Genomic DNA, 27,271 nt, shown 5'->3' on the forward strand with positions numbered 1-27,271 from the left:
ATATTATAACAAATGATTTGAAGACATTTAAATTAAAAAAAATCTTTGACATCTGGTTAGAAAATAGTGCACAATACTCTCCGCTGCAAGTTAATTTCAAATACTGGTCAAACTAATGCTAAGGAGAGGAAGAATCCGAAGATGTTGAAATATTGTTTGAAATATACTCACACATGTTTTGTCAAACGTTTGAATCCGCAAACAACCTTTGTGTTTTTCATTAACCAGGCTAGCATGCATTTTTTTGAATAAATTATATTTCATCGATTACATAAAGTTGGTCTTATAAGCGCAGTGGTTGGTATGTGTCCTTCTCAGCTAGGTGACCTGAGCTCAAGCCCATTTCTTGGATAGTGTTGAGTAATTTCAGAGCTGTTGATGGTCGACATACAGGATGGATTATGTTTCTCTTGATAATAAGACTTCAGAACACATACCCCCAAAATTGAAATCTTTCTGTACCAAGTAGCTGGAAAGTGCTGCTTATATGATAATTCAAATTTAATCCACACTTTAAAAGTCCAGTCAGTTTATAGGGAATGGGACACACTTGGGTTCGATCATGATGCAGCCTTACAGCCCGTATGGATATGCCTAATAATTATACCTTTTAATAAAAAAATTTCGAATTGTTCTTATATTTTGTATGCATGTGTGAATTGATGGCTTAGTTACAAACAATATATTACAACCCCTCTCTCATTATTATGGACAAATGGGTTAATCAGTGGAACAGCTATAGAACGGACAAATACATTCCATTTTATAAATAAATAAGGCTACAGCTAACTCACCAAAAATATTCAAAGTATAAAAATTATATTTGGGCTTGTTTCAATTACATTTCCATATTAAAGATAAAAAAGTATGAGAGAATCAAAGTGCTGGTAAAAAATAATCATGTAAACTTTCTTATACTGATATATAACTAAAATAAAAAAAGGACTGTCTATTACACAGATTATTCAAACACATTGTAAAAGGGAATTAAAATTGTATAAGTAAAAATTTTAATTTTATTTACTAACACCATTCAGTATGCTATATTGAAATATTGAAACGTAAATTGAGATGGGTTTTGTGCATGGATTGTAATTATTAATACAATTTATTGATTTCATAAACAATGAACAGCTGGGCATTTCTCTGAAATAATATTCTCCTGATTCAATTAAATATAACAAAGCACATGATTGCTTTCTTAGTTTCTTAAGTTTCAAGAATTTCCATGGTTACCAGTCAAATTGACACCAGTTACCATTGTTGTGTATTAGTCCATACAGAACTGCCATTGTGTGTCATGTAGTTTATGGCTATTTGGTAGTTGAAATGTGCCTTATCTGTGAATATATCACAAGATTATGACAGAACCCAGTATGGTTTCAGATAAAGAGAAGTCCTAGCCAAATTAAATCAACTAACAATCATAAAATGTATTACTATCAGACCTGTGCTCCAGCTTAGCTAAACAAGGGGTGCAGTTCCAAGTCCCACCCAAGGTCCCACTGTGCCCTACACCATGCTCTTGTTTCGATTTTATCATGTGATTATAAAATCAGTTGTATTCATTAATAAATTAATATAAATGTTCACACTGAACCTATTTTAATTTATTATAGAAACAATGTTTTAAATTTGCATTCATATTATTAGAAATATTTACAAAGTGATTATAATATAAGACATGCTATTATATTAAAAGATATGCAAAAGAGATTATATGGCTGTGTGCATTGAAGAGCTATTATAAAAATTAGCACCCTGCCCTTTTAACATCCAAGAAGGAGACTGGTCAGACTATTCCCACTAACACTAAAAGGCAAATGTTTGCAATATATCTGTCGCGTTCTGAGAAAACTGGGCATAATGCTTGTGCCTAAAGTGTCGTCTCAGATTAGCCTGTGCAGTCGGCACAGGCTAATTAGGGACAACACTTTCCACATAAACAAAATTTTCGGTAAGAAGGGACATCCTTTATATGAAAAATACCGTGAAAGGGGAAAGTGTCGTCCCTGATTAGTCTGTACGGACTGCACAGGCTATTCTGTGACGACACTTTATGCCCATGCATTATGCCCAGTTTTCTCAGAACGTGACAAATATTATTCCAAAGATCAATAGCATAGTTTTGCAAATATTAAGTGATATAAACATAATTTGTGTCATTATTCTGTGTGAATTTATAAAAAGTAACGTGGCAATTATTATTTTTGGACCCATATTCATCATGCATGGAAGAGCCAGATGTATGCGAAGAAATGTCTTGTGAAAAGTCGCCTGTTTGGATAAGTGATCCGGAATCACATTTTGATAATGTGCTTTCGCAGTCAACACAGACATCTGTGGTTCGATATCATATCAATTAATAATTAGTTTGTTTAACAATCTCCAAACAATGTCAATTATTAATTAGTTTGTTTAATTATTTCCAAAACAGCCTTTTGTTATGTAATAGAAGTTACATATTTACATTGACTTGAATAAATCCTCAATTCTTGTGTTTTAGTTTTTATTCTGTATTTTCTGTTTCAATACATGGGGCAACTTTTTATGCACTCAAATGGTTGCATATAGTTTTTGAACTGTCCATCAGTCTGTCTGTCTGTCTGTAAGTCCATCCTAAAACTTTAACATTGGTCATAACTTATGCAATATTGAAGATAGCAACTTGAGACTTGGCATGCATGTGTTTCTTATGGAGCTGCACATTTTTAGTTGTGAAAGGTCAGGGTCAAGGCTATCCTTCAAGGTCAAATGTTAAATATATGCATTCTGTTTTTCTAAAAAATGCAAAATGTTCATCATTTCAGATGGTTGTATTTCGGTCAACAGAAAATAAAGGATTCACTATTAAACCACGGGGAAAGGACATGAGTGTTTGGGCCATGCCAGTGATGAAAGACGTAGGAACAGAGCCTACCTGTTTTAAGGCGGATTCTTCAGATGATGAAGATCTTGAGATGGATGAGATGAATGATGCATACCTTGCTGATGACACTGAAGACGATCCTGACTGGGAGCCAGAAGATGATTCCGATGAGGAATATGCATCAGACAATCAAGAAAACATTTGGTAAGTATTTTTAAAAACTGCCATAAGTCGGGTGAAAACTTATGTTTTCTATATCTGTATCCATATAATGATTATTTAGTTGTTATTCTTATTCGAAGATGAATACAATGTATTTTTAATACGATACTTTTATTTTTAAATCCCCTAGAAGAAATATCACAGTCAATATGTTTGTCTATCTGTTTGCGTGAAACTTCATGCCTCAGTCATCAGGTTGCAATGTGTTGACGGATTTTGAAGAAACATGGTACAAACGCTAAATATCATAACTTAAGGCAAGGTGTTGTTTGCACTTAGAGGTCAAAGGTCATATTATGAGTGAAGTCCTGCAAAACTTGAATGTTGGGGCATCTGTGCCCAATACATTGAATAAATGAACCATGATTCTTTTTTTTCTGGAGATGTACAATCTTTTTATAAAAATAATTCTAATTGTAACGTATGATACTTTTCATGTCTTGTATTTTCAGATTGAGATTGGTTATATTTTATCTACATTTTATATTTTGTATTTCATTGGTTTTTCATTGACATCCAATATCCCTGGTCAATATGACATCAACTTAAAAATCTACTGCTTGTGTAAAAAGAAATAATGAAGTGGGATCTAGTACCTAGTGAATAACAATATAAAAGTGCCTGTGGTGTATACATGTATGTCTAAGAAGTCTGACATGTAAAATAAATTATAAATTACATTTACATAGTCTTAACCCTAATAATCTAGAATGTTTTTTCAGGGTAGCGTGCAGTGAGCAGACTGACAGGCCATACTTAGTGTATGAAAGCTGTCTGCTGCCACTACTGTTGATGTGTTCTGTGTGTGGCGACAGATGCACCATCACCAAGAAGTCGACCAGAGGAGGCCAGCTGAGAGCCTCAACTGTATGTGGCACTGGACATTGCAGAACATGGGACAGTTCACCCAACATATGTGGAATACCACTAAAAAATCCTGGTAGTGGCAGGGGCCATGTATTTTAGTGGTGTCTGCCTGAGGAAGTTCATGAACTGTTTAAGTTTCATTAAAGTTCCCATTTTGTCGTACAGGACATACATGCGTTTGCAATCCATTTACATATTGCCAGCGGTGGACAATGTCTGGAAAAAGACACAAGCACGCCTGTTTGAGATGCGGATCGGAAAATCAGTACGGCTGGGAGGGGATGCTCGGTGTCGCTCACCTGGGCACACAGCAAAGTACGGCTCGTACACTCTCATGGATCTTGAGACGAACCATGTCCTGGATGTACAGCTTGTTCAGGTACTCACACTTTCTTTTTTATTGGCTATCTAGTTTGTCTTTAAAAATGAGCCTACTCATTCTAGTCAACTAGTACAATATGTATTGAAGCCTTGGTATGCATTATCTGTGGCAACAACAACAACTCTAGAGTGGATATTTAATATTGTTATGCCTTTTTTGTCACATACCAATACACTGATACAAATGCCGCAATATGCAAATGATATTATTTTGGGTGTTTTGGCTAATTCTTTGAACTAATGCCTGTAGTTTAAAGAAATTAAAAATAAATCTTAATTATTAATATATTATAATTACAATGTATTTTAGAGTAATGAAGTTAAAAACTCCAATGCTATGGAGCTGGAAGGGTTGAAACGTGGACTAAGGAACTTGGCGACCAACCACATCAGCGTTACTGATCTGACGACCGACAGGCACGTTCAGAAATGGAGAATATTCGCCACTGGTTTGATGTATGGTACATGGCAAAGGTTATGTAAACATGCATGATATATTGCATTGATAAAGTAATCATATTGGTTTTTAATCAACAAGTCAGTGATTCAGACTCATGAAATACAGGATAATGTTATACTTTTAAATAATATTGTTTTTATTGGCTCAATGTGTGTATTTCAATCATTTGCAAAGAATGATTATTTCCATTTAAGACGACTGGACAGGCACTTATAGGCTGACGCTGCTCTATGTATATTTGACTACTTATTATTAAAAAATGTTGTTGACATGGTTGGCCTTTTGGTTATTTATGGCCTTTGGAAGTTCCCGACAACTTAGACTAAAATGTGTTGTTTAAGGTGTGAAAAACAAACTGCTTACCATGGGAAAGAAGAAAGGTTGTGAAGCAGTTGGAAATTGGGCGCAGTCGATCGCCAACCACCTCTATTATTGTGCTGCCTCAAGTGAGGGAAACGGTGACTTGGTTGTTTCAAAGTGGCGTTCAATTGGGAACCATGTTGTGAATCGTCATGATGGCCATGGTGACTTGTTTCCCAGATGTCTTCATGGACCGATAGACAGAAACAAAAAAATGGATAAAGGCTGGTACGGAAAAGTTAAATTTGTTAAAGACATTTATTATAGAATACAAAATAGATCAACACATAATAACCAGTTGCAGCCATCTCAATTTCTTCCTATACACATGCAAAACTAGTAAAATTACACGTTCCTTAAATAGCAGGGCCTTATTGTTTATTTAAGCCTCTTGTGTATATCGCTTTCTTCCTTGATTATTTCTGAAATAGCAGGGATCATCGGTGCGTTAAAATTTCATTGCATAGAAGAAATTATTTTTGTAAATTTCAGGTTCAAAATTCCACTAAGAGCTTTTACTAATAACAGAACGCAAACGTTTCGTGGTGGATATCCGGATGCTTTCACCCACTGAGCAGACATCAGCCTTGGAGGCGCAGCACAAGGTTGTTTGTCAGTTTGCACCAAAGTTCATGAGTTTCTCCTATGCAGTAATGAAGCAAAGGTAGAAAGGCCCGACATCCGCAAATTGAATATACTGGAATCACCATATATGTCCATCCAGCAACAAAAATGTGTCCAAAAGGCTTTTTTTAATGTTCAATTAAGTACACTTGATGACATTGGTCCTTCTGATATTAAGTAATACATGTGCATGTTTTATTTCAAGGTTGACATTCCGTAACATTAAGCTATATTAAGCTACACAGTACCCCATGCTGTGTCTGGTGATATTCTGTCACTTTTCTTACAAACTTATAAGATACATTATGAGTAAATAAACTTTGGTTTTTGTATGCTTTTATTGCAACAAATACCTGGTATATAGCTCATTAAAAACATTACAAGTGTACATGTTACTCACTGTTCCTGTCCCATAACTACATAATATGTGTCTCCTTTGCTTGTTGAAGCTTTAACTTAAGGTCAAAATCTATATTGTATTTATATTGACCCTAGTTTAATGCTTGTGATATACATCTGACAAAGTAATTTAAATAATCATTGATGCTGTACACAATCAAACTTGTTTTGTGTGTCTCAGTTCATATTGTAATTCATTTAAATAATGTTACTTTTAAATTGCAGACTACACCTTGCTGCTTTGCATTCTGTGGCAAATGCAACCCGCACGCAGGCTGAGACCAGGCAGGGGGAAAAAAGATACTGAATCTCCTATCCTAAGTACAAGGCTGGAAACCATGTGGTTAAAGCAGTTAAAAAGGATTGCACTTATGGTAATGTATTCATAATGAATTTTATTGTATAAACAATAACCGCAGATACCAATATTGAATTATCTTGTTGAAGAATTTTGTTTTTGCACATAAACAAAATACATTACAGCTTGCCGAAATCACCTGAACTTGTCCAATATGTGGAAACAAAATTTAGAAATTCCGTATTCTAAGAATCTGGTGATAATTCTTAATGTGAAAAACATTAAATGTATTTGCATATAGAACTTGTTCAGTGTTTAGAATAATCTTGATACAAGTCTCTTTTTATGAACAGGTAGTCAAATTATATTAAATATCTAAATAAAAACATGAGTTAACACGCAATCTTTTTATAAAAAAGTGTTTGGTATTTTAAAGACGTAGGTTTCTTTAATACACTGTTGAAGACAACAACACAAAAAACATTCATTGTTTATTATTCTCTAGTTAGAAGGAACAATTTATCAGTAATTATAACTATTAAAACATAACTTTCAGACTTGCACGAACTTATAGGTTTAGAGGCTAACAGTTGTACAATCACTTTTATTACCATATTTTTTTAATATTTCAACATTGTTGTCTGAATTTTAAGATTTATATTTAAAAGAATCATATATCTCCGAACAATGCTTTAATATCAACACAATATTTTTTAAGCAAAACGAAATTGAGCTGACGCGTTCAGATAAACTATAAATACTAATCAGGAAATTTACACGGCGACGTACTTTTCCATTAAATTAAGCAAGACATGATTTTTTTTTAAATTACTTTACTACACTAATTGTTAAGGTTAAATATATCGTTACTTCATTATATATTTATACTTTAACCGTATGATTAGCACAATCGAAAAGAAGCAATATAATCTACCTGTCTAAAATGAAAAAACTTTATATGCAATTGATAACAATATAATTGTTAATATATTTGAAGAACTATATAAATATATTTGAACACAATTATTATATGGTGAAGACAGTAGGTTCAACTTGCTGAAGCGGTCAAATTGTGTCTGTTCTCTTGAGAAAAAAAATAAAACAAAATCAATTTATGAAAGCGATAAAGACAGAGAAAATTGTTCACAACAAACAGCATATAAAAAATGGAAAACAAAAACTGATGATATATTTTTTAATGATTAAAAAATAATAATATTTCTAAAGCTTCAAATGAACAATTAAATTACCTGTTCGGATTAATACAAGATGAATACAAGACTTATCGAAAACTCACAGAACATAAAAAACGATAAGAACTCCGGGTCATATGGTTTTTAACATATGTTAGCGTATTAGAATTAAATTGAAAGTTTCGTTCTAAGAAGTATGAAAATTGAAACTTGCTAATTTTATGAAACGCCTATTTATATAACTATATTCAATGGCGTTGTACAAAACATATATATGTACATAAAATTGATTAAAAATAAGAGGTATTGATAATATTATGCAGCATTAATTAAAGGATTAATGATCTAAATATGTGTGATATAAATAATAATGCTGTAAGAAACTTAAGCAATAAAACAATACCGGCTACACTATTAAAACACAGTAAAAGTAAAATATTATGTAATAAATTGATATAACTAGGGTTAAGACAATAATTATAATGATATTATGAGCAAATATTTGGCAACATAAAGACACTGTTTTTCATTAACTAAAAGGATACGTAAAAGGATATTTCTGCACTCTGGCTGTCGGATCCCACAGCTTTTAGTCACCTGTTACCCTTAAGGACACTTCTTTTGAGTTTTAACCTTATTTGAACTATCGTGACTACAAGTCACAAATAGACTGACCAAGTGTGACTATAAGACACAACTTGAAGGTTAAAATTACAGTGTGACTATAAGGCACAACTAGAGGGCCTAAGCGTGACTAAAAGACAGCTGGTTGATGTAACTCAATCATTGAGCAAAGAAGCCCTAATGATTCTTGGTTACCAGTCACTTGTACAATGAATATCCTTTTCGAGCAAAGAAGCCCGCACAATTCTTTAATTTCTTGGTCCTCCGAGTCCTAGTGACAAATAAGCCAATACAACTGAGTCTCGATTTTTTTTAAGTATTCGCCATATCTATAAAGGAACAGGGTTGCCTGTAACCCAAAACGTAAGATATAATGAATACTAAATACAGTGCAAGAATTAGTATTGATTCCGTAGCCAATACATTTAAAAATCGTCTTACTTTTATTTCCTAACATCAAAACGGCTTTGTCTGTGGACGATATATTGGAGCAACAGCGTTATTGCTGTGTGGTGTACACAATTAAAGGTCTCAGAGTGCTTATAATCATTTAAAAAAAATTTTTGACAAGCTCTCGTCTGACTGTTAAGAGCATAGCTTTATAATTATTTTAGATAATGGGATAATTGTAGAATCGAATTTTCTGTGAAATACAAAAAGGTACAGTTAATTGGATTGCTTTAAAAAACAGTTTCAATAGGCAAAGGTATAGTCAAGGGGATCCAATTTTTCCTTCTATAATTATATTATATGCTGAAATACTTTCAGTAAATATAAAAACAATGTATCACGAATAATGCTGCAAACTGAATGGGTATATTTCCTGACAATACTTCGTTATTTTTGCCGCACCCGGATCTGATATTTCGATAAAGTATACACTTGATATGCTTGATTCGTTTCTTTTAATTAGTTTTTCGCTAAAAATGAAAAAAAAAAATTAAACGGATGTTATTGGTAGAGTTGTCCTTAAATAGCGCTAGCGATCAATTAAACTAAAAAACAACAAACATAGGGTGTAAACTGAGTAAACATTAAGTACTCATTTCCGATGTAAATATTCAAAGTGCGGTCAATTTACAAATACATAGTAAAGCTATTAACGTTTTAGAACTATAGTATAAGGCGTATTTACATGTACGGGTAGATCTACTGTAAAAAAGGTTTTCTTACGTCCACTATTCACACATTACGTGTAGTTGTTTTTGTTTGTTTTTTTGTTTCTTTTTTGCAATGCAAACTCTGAATAGAGTTATTCTTGATAAAAAATGAATTCTTGTTGAGTTGGTATTGAATAATACACATTAACAAAACGACGTTCAATGGTCGATATGAGTTTATACTAAAATAAAAAAATAGCATGATTAAATTAACTTAATTTATGTTATGCCACCAAATGGGAAACTTTTATTATATCTCTGGGAAAATACAACGCTTACGGTTTCAATCATTTGCTTGATATCGTCAATGTACTGATGTGTAAAATATATCAGGCTTAATGATGCGGCTTTGTGATGTATATTTAATTAAAAATTAAAAAAAACACAATTTTTCAAAAGGCTTTGTACGAAAAAGGTGTCCGATTAGCTCGAGATAAAGTAATAGATTTTCTCGATTGATTAAGCAAAACCCAACACACATCGAATATAACTCTGGTAACCGATTACTTTTAACCTCAACGAAGGTCGGGATCCCTCAGTTAATACATTCGTGTTATTCTCAAATCTGGAGTTTAGTTCTAGAGATGAACGCATGCACAATTCATCCATGTAGTGCAATTTAAAATTCTGTATTTGCTTTTAAGGCGCCTGTTCACATATTTCGGCATGTAGTTAAGTTTGTCATGAAATGCTTTATATTGATTAATTTAAACATCGGACCTAAAAATCTCCAGTAAAAAAACAAGAAAACAATTAAAAAAGAAAAATGTAACCCCAAACTATAAGTCTTCCACTCAGACCATTCGGCCATCCGTGCCCATGCTATAAGGGGATGTATTTTGTACTTTATATAAGAAATCCTCGTAGTTTCACAAAATATAACGACATCAACAGAAGTTTCCAAATTATTCAATCGTTTCGTGTTGCAACGCTTCATTATTTTCAGGTTTTGAAGTCGTCAAAAGATGCATATACTGGATATTTTAGATCATGGTTAATGTTCCGTATTACTATTTGCTACCAAATATCATAATTTTTCAATTTATTAAAACGTGAAAAGGCACCATTAAAAGTAAATATTCATCAATATGCGATTGCTTTATGAGAAGTAAAGCAAATCTAAAAAATAAAACTGGAATGTTGAGTAATGTAAATGATGTCTGGATTTGTTATGTTTAAACTATTATCGATATCAGTTACAGTCAATGATTATTTATCAAATGATAGGCACACATTTTCTAATGAGTAAAATGAAACTAGAACAATACAAACTGTACAACATTAAGGGACATTCATTTGTCTCGTTTTGAATTATGATTTTTCAAAAACAGAAGTAGACTTTTCAAACAACATTTGGTACATACATTTAATGTACAATTCGAGATCAACTATAAGACATTAGTTCTTTCTGGCTATATACATAACAAGTTATACAGTTTAATTGGAATATGTTTTGAAGTTGACATAAGTTTAGTTCATTTACACAAGGGAACACAAAAAAGAGAAGCAATTATTACTATAAGCATTATATTCAATTTGTAAAGTAGATTAAAGGAGACTGGTTTGCGGGGAGGCCATGGAATGAGCCCTTGTATTGTACGCCGAACATCTGTGCGCATAGCTCAATCTGATGTTTTTGTCACGTTTGCAGAAGAGGTGCTTTAGTTCTTTTCGGAAATATGCCCCCGTCACCGAGTAAAGACAGAAATTTATGCAATAGTTAGTGTATAATATTGTCCTTGTGACGTGAAGGGTGTCGTCAAGATCGCTTATATGGTTGGCATGGTTTTGTAGTGTGGTCGGCGACATCATGTGCAAGTTGAACATCTGACGTATTTTCCAGTAACGTTTGCACCATACAGCAAAGTATGGAAGGTTAAGCGCAACAAAACAAATTGACATCGCCAAAAGAATGAACGTGAATTCCAGTCGAATAATTGATTCCGTTGTAACGACGCGTATTTGTCTACTACGTTTATTCCTTACCACGAGCCTACGTATGATGAACACGTTGAGAACGGTGATCAGGATGAACGGAATAAATGTAATAATCACTCCAAATATGCTGTCTAGAATGAAGGAGAGGTACTGGTGTTCCTTGTCGCTCGTGCACAGCATAGCGCCGCTGATTGTGGGAAAGGAACCACTGAGAACGGGTTTGAATACGCAACCGGCTGATGCAACAACGACGGCGCCGAGTATGACCCTGGCTGCAGACCGGGGGTCACAAAGATCTTTTCGGCGTAGCGGGAAACAGACACCGATAAACCGTTCAATGGTGAAGAACACGACAAACCAGGATGACAAGAATCTAGCGATATACTGAATATATAAAACAGACTTACACACGCCATTTTGCTGTAGCAGTGGTGGCCAACTGTATCCAGAGAGCAACGGTTCTCCATGCTTTAGCCATTCAGGTAGTACATACAACAAAATTGACATTATGTCGGATATTGCCAAAGCGATCAGATACATGCTGGCAGAAAGCTTGCGCATGTTTTTCGACAAGAACACCATTAGGGATACTGAGTTTCCAACCACACCAAAGACGGCAATTACCGGTGTGACATAGGTGAAGAATCGATGTTCCGGCGACGGCGTATACGGTGTCGAGTCGTCCAGCAGAAACTGACGCATGTTGTCATGGAACATCGGGCAGCCAGCCGAGAGGTTTGGTACATTGCTGCCGTTTTTGACGTCATAAGAGCACAGCCACGAATTTAAGCCCCTAGCCTCTGATGTGTCGTTTTCCTGCAATTCACAATAAATATAGCATGATTGTAATTAATATAGCATAATAACAATAAATATAAAATAATTTTTTTCTTCTTAAACCTTATATACACACATGCATATATATATATATATATATATATATATATATATATATATATATATATATATATATATATATATATATATATATATTTATGTACAAAATACAAAAATGGTCACACTTTAATTTTAACAAAGCAATGTGTTATAGGTCGCAATATGTTATATGTCGCCTTGTGTTATTTGTCGCAATGTGTTATAGGTCGCAATGTGTTAAATGTCGCCTTGTGTTATTGGTCGCAATGTGTTATAGGTCGCAATGTGTTATAGGTCGCAATAACTGTTTCTATCAATAAGGCGTAAGTGCGTTCTGAATAAAAACTGTCAACCCTAATGTAGCTCAGAATGTCGCCATGGTTTAAGTCACGCAGTAGATTACCTTGTTGAAAAATAAATGCTTGAAGTGCAGGTTGAATTCTTTTGCATGATCTTCCATCGACATCGTGGCTTGGTTATCGTGGATTTCAGAGCACCTTACTAATAAACATTGAATTGATAACTGACACAGGTATTAAATAGCATTCACCCCAATCAGGTATCGTAATTGCCACATCGCTGGCCAGCAACAGGCGTTATGTGTAAACGCTTTTACCCTGAACAATTGAGTAATAGGATTGTATGTGCAAAATATAAAGACCTTAACGAAAATAGCTTCGATATTAGCTTGGTGAAGTGTATATCAAATTCTTAGGTCAAAAATGGTTAATTGATTCTTTCATGCTCGGTTCGCTTATTTCTTAGTATTTGTAAACAAAACGCATAGTTAAAAAAAACAACATTATTTAACTAAAATCTAAAATACAAAATTAAATGTACAACTTAATTGTTATAAATTATAAAAAGGCAACTCATTTTTCGAAATCAAATTAAACATGTTTCAAGAATAAATTACACATATGATAAATCATAATATAGTGTACAATCTTATTAGTTATTTTTTATTACTTCTTTATTCTCGTGACGCTTGTCATTAATGTGTTTAAATGCACCGTTTGAGGCGAAAGTGTGATTACTGTGAGATAGTTGTTTTATCGTCTTATGGGATCTAGTAAAAACCACTTAGTCTACGTTTCTATTAACATACTTCACTACTTAATTGTGTTAATACTGAACAAAAATAGTCAATTTTCAACAGCGTATTGCATTTAGCATAATGCTAAACTTCTAGCACATATAACATATATAATACGGGCATGTTGCAAATAGAGAACTGAAGATAAAGATATTATATTTTAAGGTTATTATACATTATAATAGTTGAATTAGAAACACATTCATATATGCACATCTGTATATGTCAAGTGTATTATAATTTAGCGAAAAAACACTTATTATTTATCTGCAATTAGAATATAAGTACAGAGCCATTTTTTTTACTATTTATATTATTCACAAAAATATATCAATAAAGCGAAATCTATTTACTTATTTTAATAAATTAAGTATGTTTCATTGATAAAAGGCGACACTTGCAAGCATTCACATAAACCAATAGTTGTATCAATGTTTATTTTATTTGTATGAGTCTTTATATAGAATTAGTATTCGTGTTTATTTATATTCTTTACCTCAAAATTGGTTTGCATGATAAATACTGTGTGTATCTATATGAGTCTTAATGTAGATTAAGTATTCGTATTTATTTATATTGTTTACCTCAAAATTGGTATTTGGTAATATACTGCCCTGTACAAGAGCCATATGGTAGTATACTGCCCTGTACAACAGACACATGGTAATATACTGCCCTGTACAAGAGCCATATGGTAGTATACTGCCCTGTACAACAGACACATGGTAATATACTGCCCTGTACAACAGCCAAATAGTAATATACTGCCCTGTACAACAGACACATGGTATTATACTGCCCTGGTCAACAGACACATGGTAATATACTGCCTTGTACAACAGACACATGGTAGTATACTGCCCTGTACATGAGCCACATGGTAGTATACTGCCCTTTACAACAGACACATGATAATATACTGCCCAGTACAACAGCCATTAGGCGTTTTGTTTATTTTAATCGTCATTTGATAAAGCCAGTTCTTGTATTACGTTTAATTAGTTAGAATGTGCACTTAAATTTGAGGCTTTAACAAATGTTATTTATTATACATGTACATTTTTGTAAAGCGCCTTTGAATGCACAATACTGTATGAAAAGGGCGCTATATAAATGTGGTATTATTATTATTATAAAATTAAAACGCATAACTTAACGATACATATTATGTTTTTTTTATTCGCATATAAGCAAGCATCAAAATTAATATACTTTGTATATTATCCATAAATTGATATCAATAAATCCAAATGTTATTTTTTTTATAAAATAAAACAATATTCAATAACAAAAGGCGTTTATTGTCAACGGTTATATACATCAATTTTGTTATCAATCGTTAAGTTGATGGAAATATTCAATATATAGTGCATCATCTTTTACAGTTATTTCAGATTGATTTAGTATTCGTGTTTTCATATCTTATTTCCCTGTATTTCGGGCAAACTTATAACAATTCCAATTAAACTTCACAAATATAACAATTTGACAGTCTCGTATATTCCGTGAGGCAGTGTCAAAACGACGTGTTTTCTATTTTCAAATAGATCACAATTCGGAACATACCGGCAGATAGAGCTTAATTGACGTGCTTTGCGTTCATTTAATCAACGAAATACTTGTGTTGGAGTTCAATCAGTAGTTCAGTACAGGAATTGCGATTTGCTATTTACGACCGCCCCCCCCCCCTCCCCTGTTTGGTGTTTAACTACTAGCAGAGCGTTGTTTAAATTTGTAAACACATGTCCTAAGGTAAATTATTGATTGTCATGTAGATTTCAAAAACAAATTTACATTAAAGTGGAAATTATTTTTTATTAGAGATTCATACTGATTGCACAATACTGATTGGTTTTGGTCAGCTTCCGCTTTTAACGTGGTACCTGTAAAATACATATTTGTTTTGGAAACAGAATTTACTTTATATGTTGTCAAATATCTTTCATTTATTTGGAACATGTCACTGTTAAAATGTCTCATGCTGTGTTATCTTTTCTTGACGTGCACAACCATTACCATTTTAAAATTATTTATAATTACGAATTTAAATGCGTTAACAATTTATTATTTTCAGCATAAACAAATTAAACGTTGCCATTCAGCCTTCATTACGTTTTAAACACATTCATTTTATTGCACCACATGTTTCAAATATGTTCAACATCTGCTTTCTTAACTAATGTTAATGTGGCCTAGTTAAACCAATCATTAGGCATAACAACGTTTTTCGTTTACAAAAACATTTTTAAACCAGTGTATGAATGTCGGCAAATGGTGTATTATATATTATATAACAATAATAATAATAATAATATTATTATTATTATTTATTTTTATTATTATTATTATTTATTATCATAATTATTATTTACTATTATTAAATACTACTACTAATTTAATTGTTTTTACGATTACGATTACGATTATTATTATTATTATTATTATTGTTATAATAATAATTATTATTATTATTATTATTATTATTATTATTGTTATTATTATTATTATTATTATTATTATCATCATCATCATTATAAGTATTATTTTACTTTCATTTGCACAAAGTGCAAAATCCGCATATAATATCTACAACTTATCTCGTGGCGTGCATGTTGTAAAAATATGCTTTACAATTCATTACATTTTAAAGTTTATTATATACGGTTATGTTTTATCATGAACAAATAAAACTATTTCCATTAAAATGTAATAAATTGTTCCATACCTAGCATAACATTCCTATCCACTCACTTCCCTTAAAATGCGGCTAGAGTAATGAAGATCCATGAGTTTCTCGCACGCCTGTACGATAATTTATTCTTTTATCGGGGAGGACGAGAGATTTACGTCGATTATAGCGAGCATTTCCCTCAGATATTAGGTTATTTAAAACAGTTTGGTATCAACAAGTGCGTATCAATGTTAATGTAGATTAAGATGTTTTAGAATGAGATGTTTCCAGTTAAAATATTAATATGAGCAGAAGCTACAATGTATTCGCTGCATCGCTATTTTTAATGGAATATTTATGATTCAAAGTGTTCTATAATCTAAAAACAATTAAAACGTTTATGAAAGATTTATAATAATAACGGCAATTTCAGCTAACTTTGCACATACTATGGCTAAAAGTAATATATATCATATATTTAACCACTTGCAATTTACTACTTTCGCTACAATGATATGTCATTAAAGCAATAAAGAAAAAGTACACAATGTAATTGAGCGAGTAACACGGTAACTTGCAACTAATTAGTTTGTTTATGTACAAAGTAATGTGTCTTCGAAAGAGTGATTCCGTGTTCAATACATGCTAATTGGCAAGTATTAATGTATTGGTGTATTAAATAAATGACATATGGAACAATTACACAGCGAATTATATTGTCTAGAATGTTCCTATAGTAATAACCATTAATTAAACGTCATTGCATACATGACAAATACATAATTGGCCTCTAGCTTTAGTTTGAGGGGAAAAAATATGAAAAAGGCAATATTGTGTTATTGTATTGATGAAACAACGTGTCGTAGCAGTATCCCCCCCCCCCCCGAAAGCTCACCGCAAAGAATCACGATTTTGTTATTGTTTGGTTGCTTTATTATTGTTTTGTTTAACGAGCAGTTGTTTGTTCTTTTCATTCGATACACTCTATCTGTAATAGTGCAAACTGATTTACAATGTTCGTGTATACTTATAATGTGCATAAAAATGTACGGTTGACTACTAATAAAATAAACAACGCTTTTGTTGGTCTGTAAGTGATATCTCTTGGCGGTTTCTCGTGAAGCTTACTCAAGTTAATGTGCCTATGTTGCGATTACATTTCACGTTTATGTATCAAACTATCGATAGCATTAAATCCCATTAACAACCGATTCCACAGAAGATTACATAATACAGGATAAATTATAGCAATAGCTAAAATTTCAAGATATGGTCCTGTAACATAGATTTTACCAGATAAAATATTCTCGTGTGACAATATATATTCCATGTGAATCTCCGGCTACGATATCCGAACATTTACGAGCGAACGCGAGTTTTGCTTCGAGCACATTCGGAAAAACGACATAGTTCTCATGAAAACGTCATTTTTCCGACGTTGCCCGAAGCCAGTATCGCGTTCGCTCGTAAACGTTCGGATATGTTGGCGGGATAAACGTGGGATATATTGTCGAAAAAACAATTAAAAAAAACGATAATTTTGTATCTCGTTAAATCTATGTTACCATATATAGCGTTAATGTGTATCATTGCTATAAGGAACACTGATTTTGTTAATGTCCGATTGAGATAGCTCGATTTTTCTAATCGGCATACCTCGCTGATAATCCTTGATAAAGGTATAGGAAGCTCAGCTACAAATAGGAAAGCATATTCTGGGAAAAAGTTTTAATAATAGTTTGAAAACGTTAATTTTTAATCAGTTATATTCAATCCATTATATGTTTATAGATCAATGGAAAAACTATGTATTTTCTGTATTGTATTTGATATTTGTCGTGATTCAGTAAATAAATTGCGAATTAAAACGTGTATAATTAACTTTCAACGCGATCATGAGTGTAAAGAAAACGAATTATTTCGAACCTGCCATTTGTAAACGTTGTAGCGACTATGGTATATAAGCAGCATAATAACCGTTTGACATCTGTGAAACTCGCTCTTATGCGTGCTTTCTCATTTTGCATATTTAATTAACTTTTCAAACAGAAAATACAGAGCCACATCAGTGCAGTGCACATACTATGTTTGATAATTCATTCGTTTGTTGGATATTGTTTGCTGTTTTAAACACATATTAGGTCATATCGCGGAGATTGAGTGAACTTTACTATGTGTTCATTGGCGAACTCACGTATTCAAGTGCTCTTACGACTATGTGCTCATACCTACCTGTAATTTCGGGAATCATCATGAAATTATTGCCGTACTTAACGAACAAACATGCCTAAGCTTATTGAATTAGAGAAAACAACAATTAGAGAGAGAAATTATATGTTCATGCACATGGACATGTGAAATCACGTCCGTACACATAGCATCATTAACTTAGGAAAGGAAACAACGAAATATAAAGTTTGGTATGATATACGTGTGAAATTTAAGAGCATGGTGTAATTAAATTGCATGTCAAGTTTTCAATTTATATGCTATTACTTAATTTTATAACCCACAAAGTTTTACTGTTACAGAACGTTTTTTTTAAGATAAGTGGTACAGAAAATACACGTCGAATATCTTTTTAAAGGTATTTCTTGTTATATTTGATCGAGAATGTAACCCGCCTCCCAGTTTCGCTGAATAGATCAAGTTCCCCACGGGTACTACTTCCCCGTACCCCCATTTTTTTCGTACCCTACATTTTTCGTACCCAATTGTTTTCGTACCCAATATTTTTTTCTAACCAAAATTTTTGCTCGTAACCAAATCTTTTTTCGTACCCAATTTTTTGTTGGAATAATTTGTGTACCCAAAATTTTCGTTCCCATTTTTTTCCCTACCCAAAATTTTCGTACCCACATGCTACTACTACTATTACTACTACTACTACTACTACTACTACTACTACTACTACTACTACTACTACTACAATTGCTGCTACTACTACTACTACTACTACTACTACTACTACTACTACTACTACTACTACTACTACTACTACTACTACTACTACTACTACTACTACTACTACTACTACTACTACTACTACTTCTACTACTACTTCTACTACTACTACTACTACTACTACTACTACTACTACTACCACTACTACTACTACTACTACTACTACTACTACTACTACTTCTACTACTACTACTACTACTAGTAGTACTACTACTACTACCGTAAGCGGATCCAGGTGGGGGGCGGACGCGGCGTACGCCCCCCTAAAATCGCCAAAGTAAAGTCAATTCATTTGATGTTTCACACTTAACTAGATCTAAATCACCTATTTCAACTTGGCAAAGCCTTCAAAACCACTAAAATAGTGGAGCTTTCGGGGGGGGGCTTCGCCCCCCTGGACCACCAAAACTAAAAACTATGCACTTTTTTGGCATTAGAAGAAGGTACTTTGATGAAAGTATATAAGGCGTGACCCCTGGACCCCCGCAAATCTTTCAATTACCCCCCCCCCCCCTAACCAGAAATCCTGGATTCGCCCCTGCTGTAAGTACTAAGCCCCCCCATATAAATTTTAGTAAATAAAAACGTTTACATGCGAAAAAACGGATGTTGGCGTGCGCTTATTATCGAACCTGTTGAAAATCTGTAATAGGCGTAGACATAAAACATAAGAACAGTTATCTTGAAACTCTCTATTTCCGTCTTTTTTGTAGCTCAAGTATTATTTTGTTGTTATTGATGTCGTTACTTAAAACGCGATTCAACCGTGAAAGAATACAAACAGGGCGGTTTAAAATGATTGACATATAAATTCTTACAGATGGTCTTAAAGCTTGCCGAATCAAATCATTTAAACATCATTATTAATAAAAACATAACCAAATTATTATGTGATTTCTTTGCAATTTCTTAATGATTTATTCTTAAAGAATCAGATTAAAGCCGACCATATATGTTCACTAGAAATTCAATCAGATTGTAGACGATAGATTTAAGGCCCTCTGAACTTAAGTGAAACGGGGTTAAAAGAAACTTGTACAGATTTTTAGTAATATCAGTCACGTGAATAGTTTTCTTAAAGCATGAGCAACCGACATATAAAACTGTGTATGTTTCGTTCGTGTTTGACCTTTTGGTACTAACGTGTGGATGTTCTCTATAGCGTTGTTGTTATCACTGTTTGGTAATTGCCTAATTGGTACCTTGCCATTCAAAGCATCCCATTGTAAAAAACGGTTCCTTTCATGCTATTGCAACTGAAATTACAGTTTATGTGTTTTTCACAAATTCTTTACTTATTATAAAGTTTTACATTTTGTCTGTGTAAATGTTATATTCCGTAACAAAGTGTACATTTGAGTACATAACAACTATTAAATTTATTAAATTTATAAATGTACCAATAGTGTGGAACACCTATATAACCAAAGTGTCGGCATATTATATAGTTTCGATTAATTAAACATATATATGAGTCAAATAATAGCGATTTTCTTAAAAACTGTACCATCATCAAAAACATGCAGGTGAATGGATAGTCGACTAAAGATTAGAAAAATTTATCAGTCACACGAATTTTTACTATAATATGTTAAGGAATCAATCGCAATCTCCAGTCTGCCAATTTATATAAAGAAAAAAATAATTATGCAAAAACAAACATATTGCACAATAGGAATCTCATTTTGACAAAGACTTCGGCATCAAATGTTCAGTGAACCGTTAAGAATGGCACGCAATACCGAAAGCAAAACGCGTCAATGTTAATAATAAAAAATATATCATTCCAAATAATTATTACTTTGTTATTATTCCGAACTTCAACTGATTTGAGTGATATTTAATGGATAAGAAGCCAACTATGTACTTGACATTTTATTTTTATTATAAACAAATAGATTTGTTAACACATAAGTTAACCACGCACAAATAACAATTTGTTTATTAAATCTTAAATTTTCCCATTGTTTGCATTTGTAAAACTAAGAATCACGATAGCATACCCACGATAGCATACCCAATAGTCATCATTGAATGCAAATCTTCAGAAACGACCTAAACATGAAGAAAGAGAAACATTGTGGGACCATTTTCGTCATAACAATTATCACTGTACTATTGTTGTTTTGTTCTTTTCTCTATATGTCGAAGTCTATAACGGTACGTACAATGGGACCACGTAGTTTATGTTTGTCGACAAATGCTTGAGCGTCTTATACAGCATTTAAATATATTATAGACATGCGTGTAAAACTGTGTGTATTGTTTTTTGTTATTTTTGTGTTGTTTTTTGAAAACACAGAATACGAATAATGATTTCAAAACTTATCATTCAATGGAATCTTCAAAAATAAATGTTAGTGTTTAGATATGGTTTCTGCTTTCATGCTGGGCAAAACTAGTACAAAATTTCACGACCTGAGATACAATTATACAATTAATACAATTTATTACACGTGCCGTTTGAAATAAGACATAAAACTGGCAGATGCACGGTATATGGTCTGAATATAAAATTGCTAAAACTACACGGTTTCTTCACGCCTTATGTTCTAAAATAAATTTGTATAATGTGTGTTCTTAAATGAACGTTTGGAGGCTCTTAAAAATATTAGTCGCGTAAGTTCTTATTTCCAGTTTCAAAATATTGTCTGAAAGACATACCGTCGTAATAAAGGTTCACAAAAACATGGATTAATGTTTAACAGTCTCATTTTGCTACAAAAATAGCCTAGAATATAAACAGTTAGTATTTCTCATTTAGTTGTCTTATAGAAAGGAAAATAAACTTCATTTTCAAACCTTGAAACTGTCTCTATATCACCGAGCAATTAGGTCCATAGCTGCAAACCTCTTATATTTTCCTGCACGTGTCTTGAAATGGCCATCAGCCATGTGTACAATATATAATAAACAATGTGTATATAATAAACAATGACCCGTTTGAAACACATTGATAGTTTCGAGTTATGTGAAACATAATATTAAATTCTTCTTTTAATTAATTAATCCAGATATTGTCAATAATTTAAATGTATCAAAAGTAAATCTCTTACTTCCAATGGTCGCTTAACAGTTTATAAGATCGACGTTACTCTGGCAAATAACTCTCGGGGTCTTGAAATTTTCATTTAAATCAAATAAAGTTAAATATGATTATATTTGGTAATTGACGCGTCGCTGAGTAGCGTAGCCATGTTAAATAAGTGTACACTTGCTTTAATTGAATGCAATATGTGTTGGTAAATGTACCACGATGACTTCAGGTAACAAAATATCAATTATATATTGCGCGAAGAAAAACATGCAAAGACCTGCGTTTATATTCTGATTATTATACTAGATTCATTTAATACCGAATTTTACATTTACTCTCCAATTACTTGTATGTGTATTCATTTTTGTATGATTGGCCTCTGTAAGCATATGTTGTTTAGTGTTAGGTTGCCAAATTGTATTTTGGAACAGGATAATACAATAAGGTCGAAATCGTGTAATTTAATCATGGTTCAAATACTTTATGGGTATCCTGCGCATAGTTTTGCATATATTTTAACATGCTTTATCAGTGATTATCATATAGTCTTTTAGTACATGTATTTTGAAACAAACTTATATTTTAAATTGTAAGGATGTTATTCCGATTTACGTTGTTTTTTGATTAGGCTTATAGTGAACGTATATCAAAGACTGTTCATTCACAACAGTAGAATACGCCACTGCTAATACAGCGAAATAAGTTTTATAAAACGTGCTTATAAAATGAGGACATCAATCATAACAAACTCCTTGAGGATTGTTTTTAAGCCGACAAAGTTCGAATTTTAGACAAAAACACACGACCAGAGCTGGACCGGACGTCTATAATTGGCCCGCGGCCGACATAACGGCCCGTTGAAAAGAACCGTTGTATGTGTTCAATAACTAAGCCAAATAAACACAATTTGTTCAACCCTTTGTCATTGTTTAGGAATCTCGAAAATACGAAAACTCAAATAACATCGTAATCATATATGTGTATGAGCGTCGTTGAAAAACTCATAGGGCAGCATCATTTCCATTTTCTCCGTGAAAAAATGTTTATTTGTTAAAAACTTCGCCACTTAAATTCGAAAATTTATGATGTTTACATATTGATAGCTATATGTCACTTCATTTCATCGTAAACAATGTCAACGTGACCTAACGAAATCAGTTTTGAATATATTATTTGCCTGTTGTCTTTGGTTTTTTGTACGAGTAACATATCGCAAAATATACGTTTTTTAAGCCATATGGCACATGATTTCATCGAAAACAATGTCAACGTGACCTAACGAAATCAGTTTTCCATATATCATTTGCCTGTGTAATTTCGTTTTTGTACGAATAGCATATCGTATAATATACGTTTTTGAAGCCATATGTCACTTGATTAGAACGAAAACAATGTCAACGTGACCTAGCGAAATCAGTTTTGAATATATTATTTGCCTGTGATATATCGTTTGTTGTACGAATAACATATCGTAAAATATACGTGTTTAAGCCATATGTCACTTGATTAGAACGAAAACAATGTCAACGTGACCTAACGAAATCAGTTTTGAATATAGTATTTTCCTGTGTTATTTCGTTTTTAGCTAACCTGAGCTGTGCTCATGGTGAGCTTTTGTGATCACTTTTTGTCCGTCGTGCGTCGTGTGTCGTCAACATTTGCCTTGTGAACACTCCAGAGGCCACATTTATTGTCCGATCTTCATGAAACTTGGTCAGAACATTTGTCCCATTTATACCTCGACTGAGTTTGAAACTGGATCATGCTGGGTCAAAAACTAGGTCAAAAAAAGAAAAACCTTGTGAAAACTGTAGAAGTCACATTTGATGCCCAATCTTCATGTAACTTTGTCAAAATGTTTGTCTAAATGATATGTTGGTTGAGTTCAAAAATGGTTCCGGTCCGTTGAAAACATGGCCGCCAGTGGGCGGGGCAGTATTCCTTATATGGCTATAGAGAAACCTTGTGAACACTATATAAGTCACAATATTTGCCCAATCATCATGAAACTTGGTCAAAACATTGGTTTCATTGATATCTCGGACGAGTTCGAAAATCTGGATATGACGGTTGAGTTCGAAAATGGTCCAGATCGGTGGAAAAACATGGCCGTCAGGGGGTGGGGCAGTTTTCTCTATATGTATATATTGAAAGCATTTGAACAGTCTAGTTGTGATAAGCCATAATGTTAAAGAAAGATATATGTACATACTTTCTAATAGTTAACTAATAGTTAACTCCCTTGTATAAACCTAGGACCTCTTTCATAAAATGTGGTGTACATAAAGACAGTAGTTTGCATGCAATTTAATAAACCTATGTCATAAAATAACTGTACAATTACTAATGCACTGTAGAGCCTTATATTTGATCTCTACTGATAAGCCAAGTTAACCTACTGTGTTTTGGTGTATTTAGCAGACTACTGTGCTATGAAAATATTTCCATGGCAACCTTGTTATTTGGCATTTTCTAAATTAGGAAGACTCTTTTGATTAAAAAAACTTTTGTAAATTCTTTTTATTTTTTTCATTTGAGTCACTGGAGTTTTCCACTCTCCAATTTACCTCTATACCATATACATTTTGCTATGTACGATAACTCATACAACTCTTCAATTTGCAATACATGCACATTTGTTAAGACCGACTGTACACAAATGTAATAATGCAACGACAAACGGTCTACAAAAATGATATTATACATTTCTAAACAATTATGGAACCAGACACGGTGCACAACCTGGACTCGGAGCAACTCTTACCGCTTAATTAATACGCTAACCAATTCGTGCTTGGAATGGAAAAATTATCAACATGCTTATATCATTTCTGTTCCATAAACATAAAGTCAAATCACATGCAAATACCCCACTACCATCTAGCAGCATTTCTTATTGACGATGCTGCGAAGCAGCTCGTCTAAGTTATCATACCATGAAAAAATTCTTCACAATGGCGACCTATGTAAAAGACCGAGCCGGACTGATTGAGATAGCTCAATTTTTCTAATCGGCATACCTCGTTGATTATCATTGATAAAGGTATAGGAAGCTCAGCTATAAAAAGGACAGCATATAATGGGGAAAAGATTTAATAATAGTTTGAAAACGTTAATTTTAAATCAGTTATGTTCAATCCATTATATGTTTATGGATCAATGAAACAACTTTGCATTTTCTGTATTGTATTTGTAATTTGTCGTGATTCAGTAAATAAATTGCAAATTAAAACGTGTATAATTAACTTTCAACGCGATCATGAGTGTAAAGAAAACGACTTATTTCGAACCTGCCATTTGTTAACGTTGTAGCGCCTATGGTATATAAACAGCATAATAGTCGTATGACATCTGTGAAACTCGCTCTTATGCGTGTTTTCTCATTTTGCATATCTAATAAACTTTTCAAACAGAAATTACAGAGCCACATCAGTGCACATACTATGTTTGATCATTCATTCGTTTGTTGGATATTGTTTGCTGTTTTAAACACATATCATGTCATATCGCGGAGATTTAGTTAGCCTTACCATATGTTCATGGGATAACTCACGTATTCAAGTGCTCTTACGACTATGTGCTCATACCTACTTTCGGGAATCATCATGAAATTATTGCCGTACTTAACGAACAAACATGCCTAAGCTTATTGAATTAGAGAAAAAAAACAGTAATCAAAAGAGAAAAATGGGCATGTGAAATCACGTCCGTACACATAGCATCATTAACTTAGGAAAGGAAACAACAAAATATAAAGTTTGTTATGATATACATGTGAAATTAAAGAGCATGGTGTAATTAAAGAGCATGTCAAGCTTTCAATTTATATGCTGAAACGTAATGTTATAACCCACAAACGTTTTACTGTAACAGAACGTTTTTTAAGATAAGTGGTACAGAAGATATTTCTTGTTATATTTGATCGAGAATGTAGCCCGCCTCCCAGTTTCGCTGAATGGATCAAGTTCCCCACGGGTACTACGTCCCCGTACCCCCAATTGTTTTCTCGTACCCTACTTTTTCGTACCCAATTGTTTTCGTACCCATTTTTTTTTTCGTACCCACATTTTCGCTCGTACCAAAATCTTTTTTCGTACCAAATTTGTTTTTCCTACCCAAATTTTTTTTCGTAACCAAATCTTTTTTCGTACCCATTTTTTTTGGCATAATTTGTGCTCCCAAGATTTTCGTACCCATTTTTTTCCTACCCAAAAATTTCGTACCCACATACACAATTGTGGCGATGTAGATAAACTTAAATAGATGCTTTTATATCAATCCTCTTCAAAAGCATCGTCACACCAGTACTGTCAGTACTTCGATTAATTTTAATTGGTATGGTCTCGTTTCGCTACAATTTGCTTTACAACTTTGTAAATTTGGAAATCTGCAAATACAGTGATTTTTTTTGCTAAAAAATACCGCCAATTTTCGGCTGCTTCCCAATCGCAAAATTCCACGTTTGTTTCCAAAAATCTGACCAAAATTTCCCCAAAAAAAGCCCAATTTAAAAAAAAAAAGTTTTTAGGAAAGAAGCCTCTTATGACTTAATTATGATTTCTTAACTCTATATCTCAACTTTATTTAACACCCTACAAAATATATCACTTTAATTTAGTCTTTTTGTCGATAAATAATTCTCAAATTTGCCAATTTTATTGATTAAAATAAAAAAAATCCCAATTTAACCAGACTTCTTTTCCCAAAATGGCTAGAAAACCCCCTGAACATGCACTTAAAAACAATATTAAATCTGTTACTAATAATCATATTTATAATGCTTAAATTCCATGGTTTATCGCGCTATTTTTCCCAATTGTACTGTTTATCGCGCTAATTTTCCCAATTCAAATGGCACAGGCTGTAACAAATCAAAGCAAAAAAATTCACTGATATAAGTCCCTTTAATACTTCAAGCAGTGGCACTGAACGGCAAAGACTATGCTCAATAACGCAGTAACACTCAACCACTATTTGATTCAACTGCGAACATTTTGCTGATTACAATTGTTTTTTCAATACATTGATAAGGGAGTGATAAATACACACTCTAACACCGAAGTAATATTTCAAAGCTATAATATTTAGTACGATAAGTGTAAACATGTATATATACATTTTAGTTCATCTTTATATAAAAAACGAGAGAGACCCATGAACTTCTGAAGAATAAACATTTACAATTGCGCAAAATTAATATATACATAAGCCGTACGTAAGTATGTTAATTAA

General features: G+C 32.9%; 1 protein-coding gene and 1 pseudogene across 1 annotated transcript; one reads left to right on the forward strand and one right to left on the reverse strand.

Moving 5' to 3' along the window:
• Positions 1-3,818: 3,818 nt before the first annotated feature.
• Positions 3,819-6,489, forward strand: LOC127872645 (uncharacterized; annotated as a pseudogene).
• Positions 6,490-10,809: 4,320 nt separating this feature from the next.
• On the reverse strand, positions 10,810-16,261 carry LOC127871698 (C-C chemokine receptor type 1-like). The gene is made up of 3 exons (XM_052414829.1): positions 16,093-16,261; positions 12,675-12,768; positions 10,810-12,211 (listed from the first exon to the last, which is right to left on the reverse strand). The coding sequence occupies exons 2-3, from the start codon at positions 12,735-12,737 to the stop codon at positions 11,006-11,008; spliced, it is 1,269 nt and encodes a 422-aa protein (XP_052270789.1). The 5' UTR covers positions 12,738-12,768; positions 16,093-16,261; the 3' UTR covers positions 10,810-11,005.
• Between the last annotated feature and the right edge of the window lie 11,010 nt (positions 16,262-27,271).

Source organism: Dreissena polymorpha, chromosome 3, assembly GCF_020536995.1.
Source record: "Dreissena polymorpha isolate Duluth1 chromosome 3, UMN_Dpol_1.0, whole genome shotgun sequence".
Classification (NCBI taxonomy): domain Eukaryota; kingdom Metazoa; phylum Mollusca; class Bivalvia; order Myida; family Dreissenidae; genus Dreissena; species Dreissena polymorpha.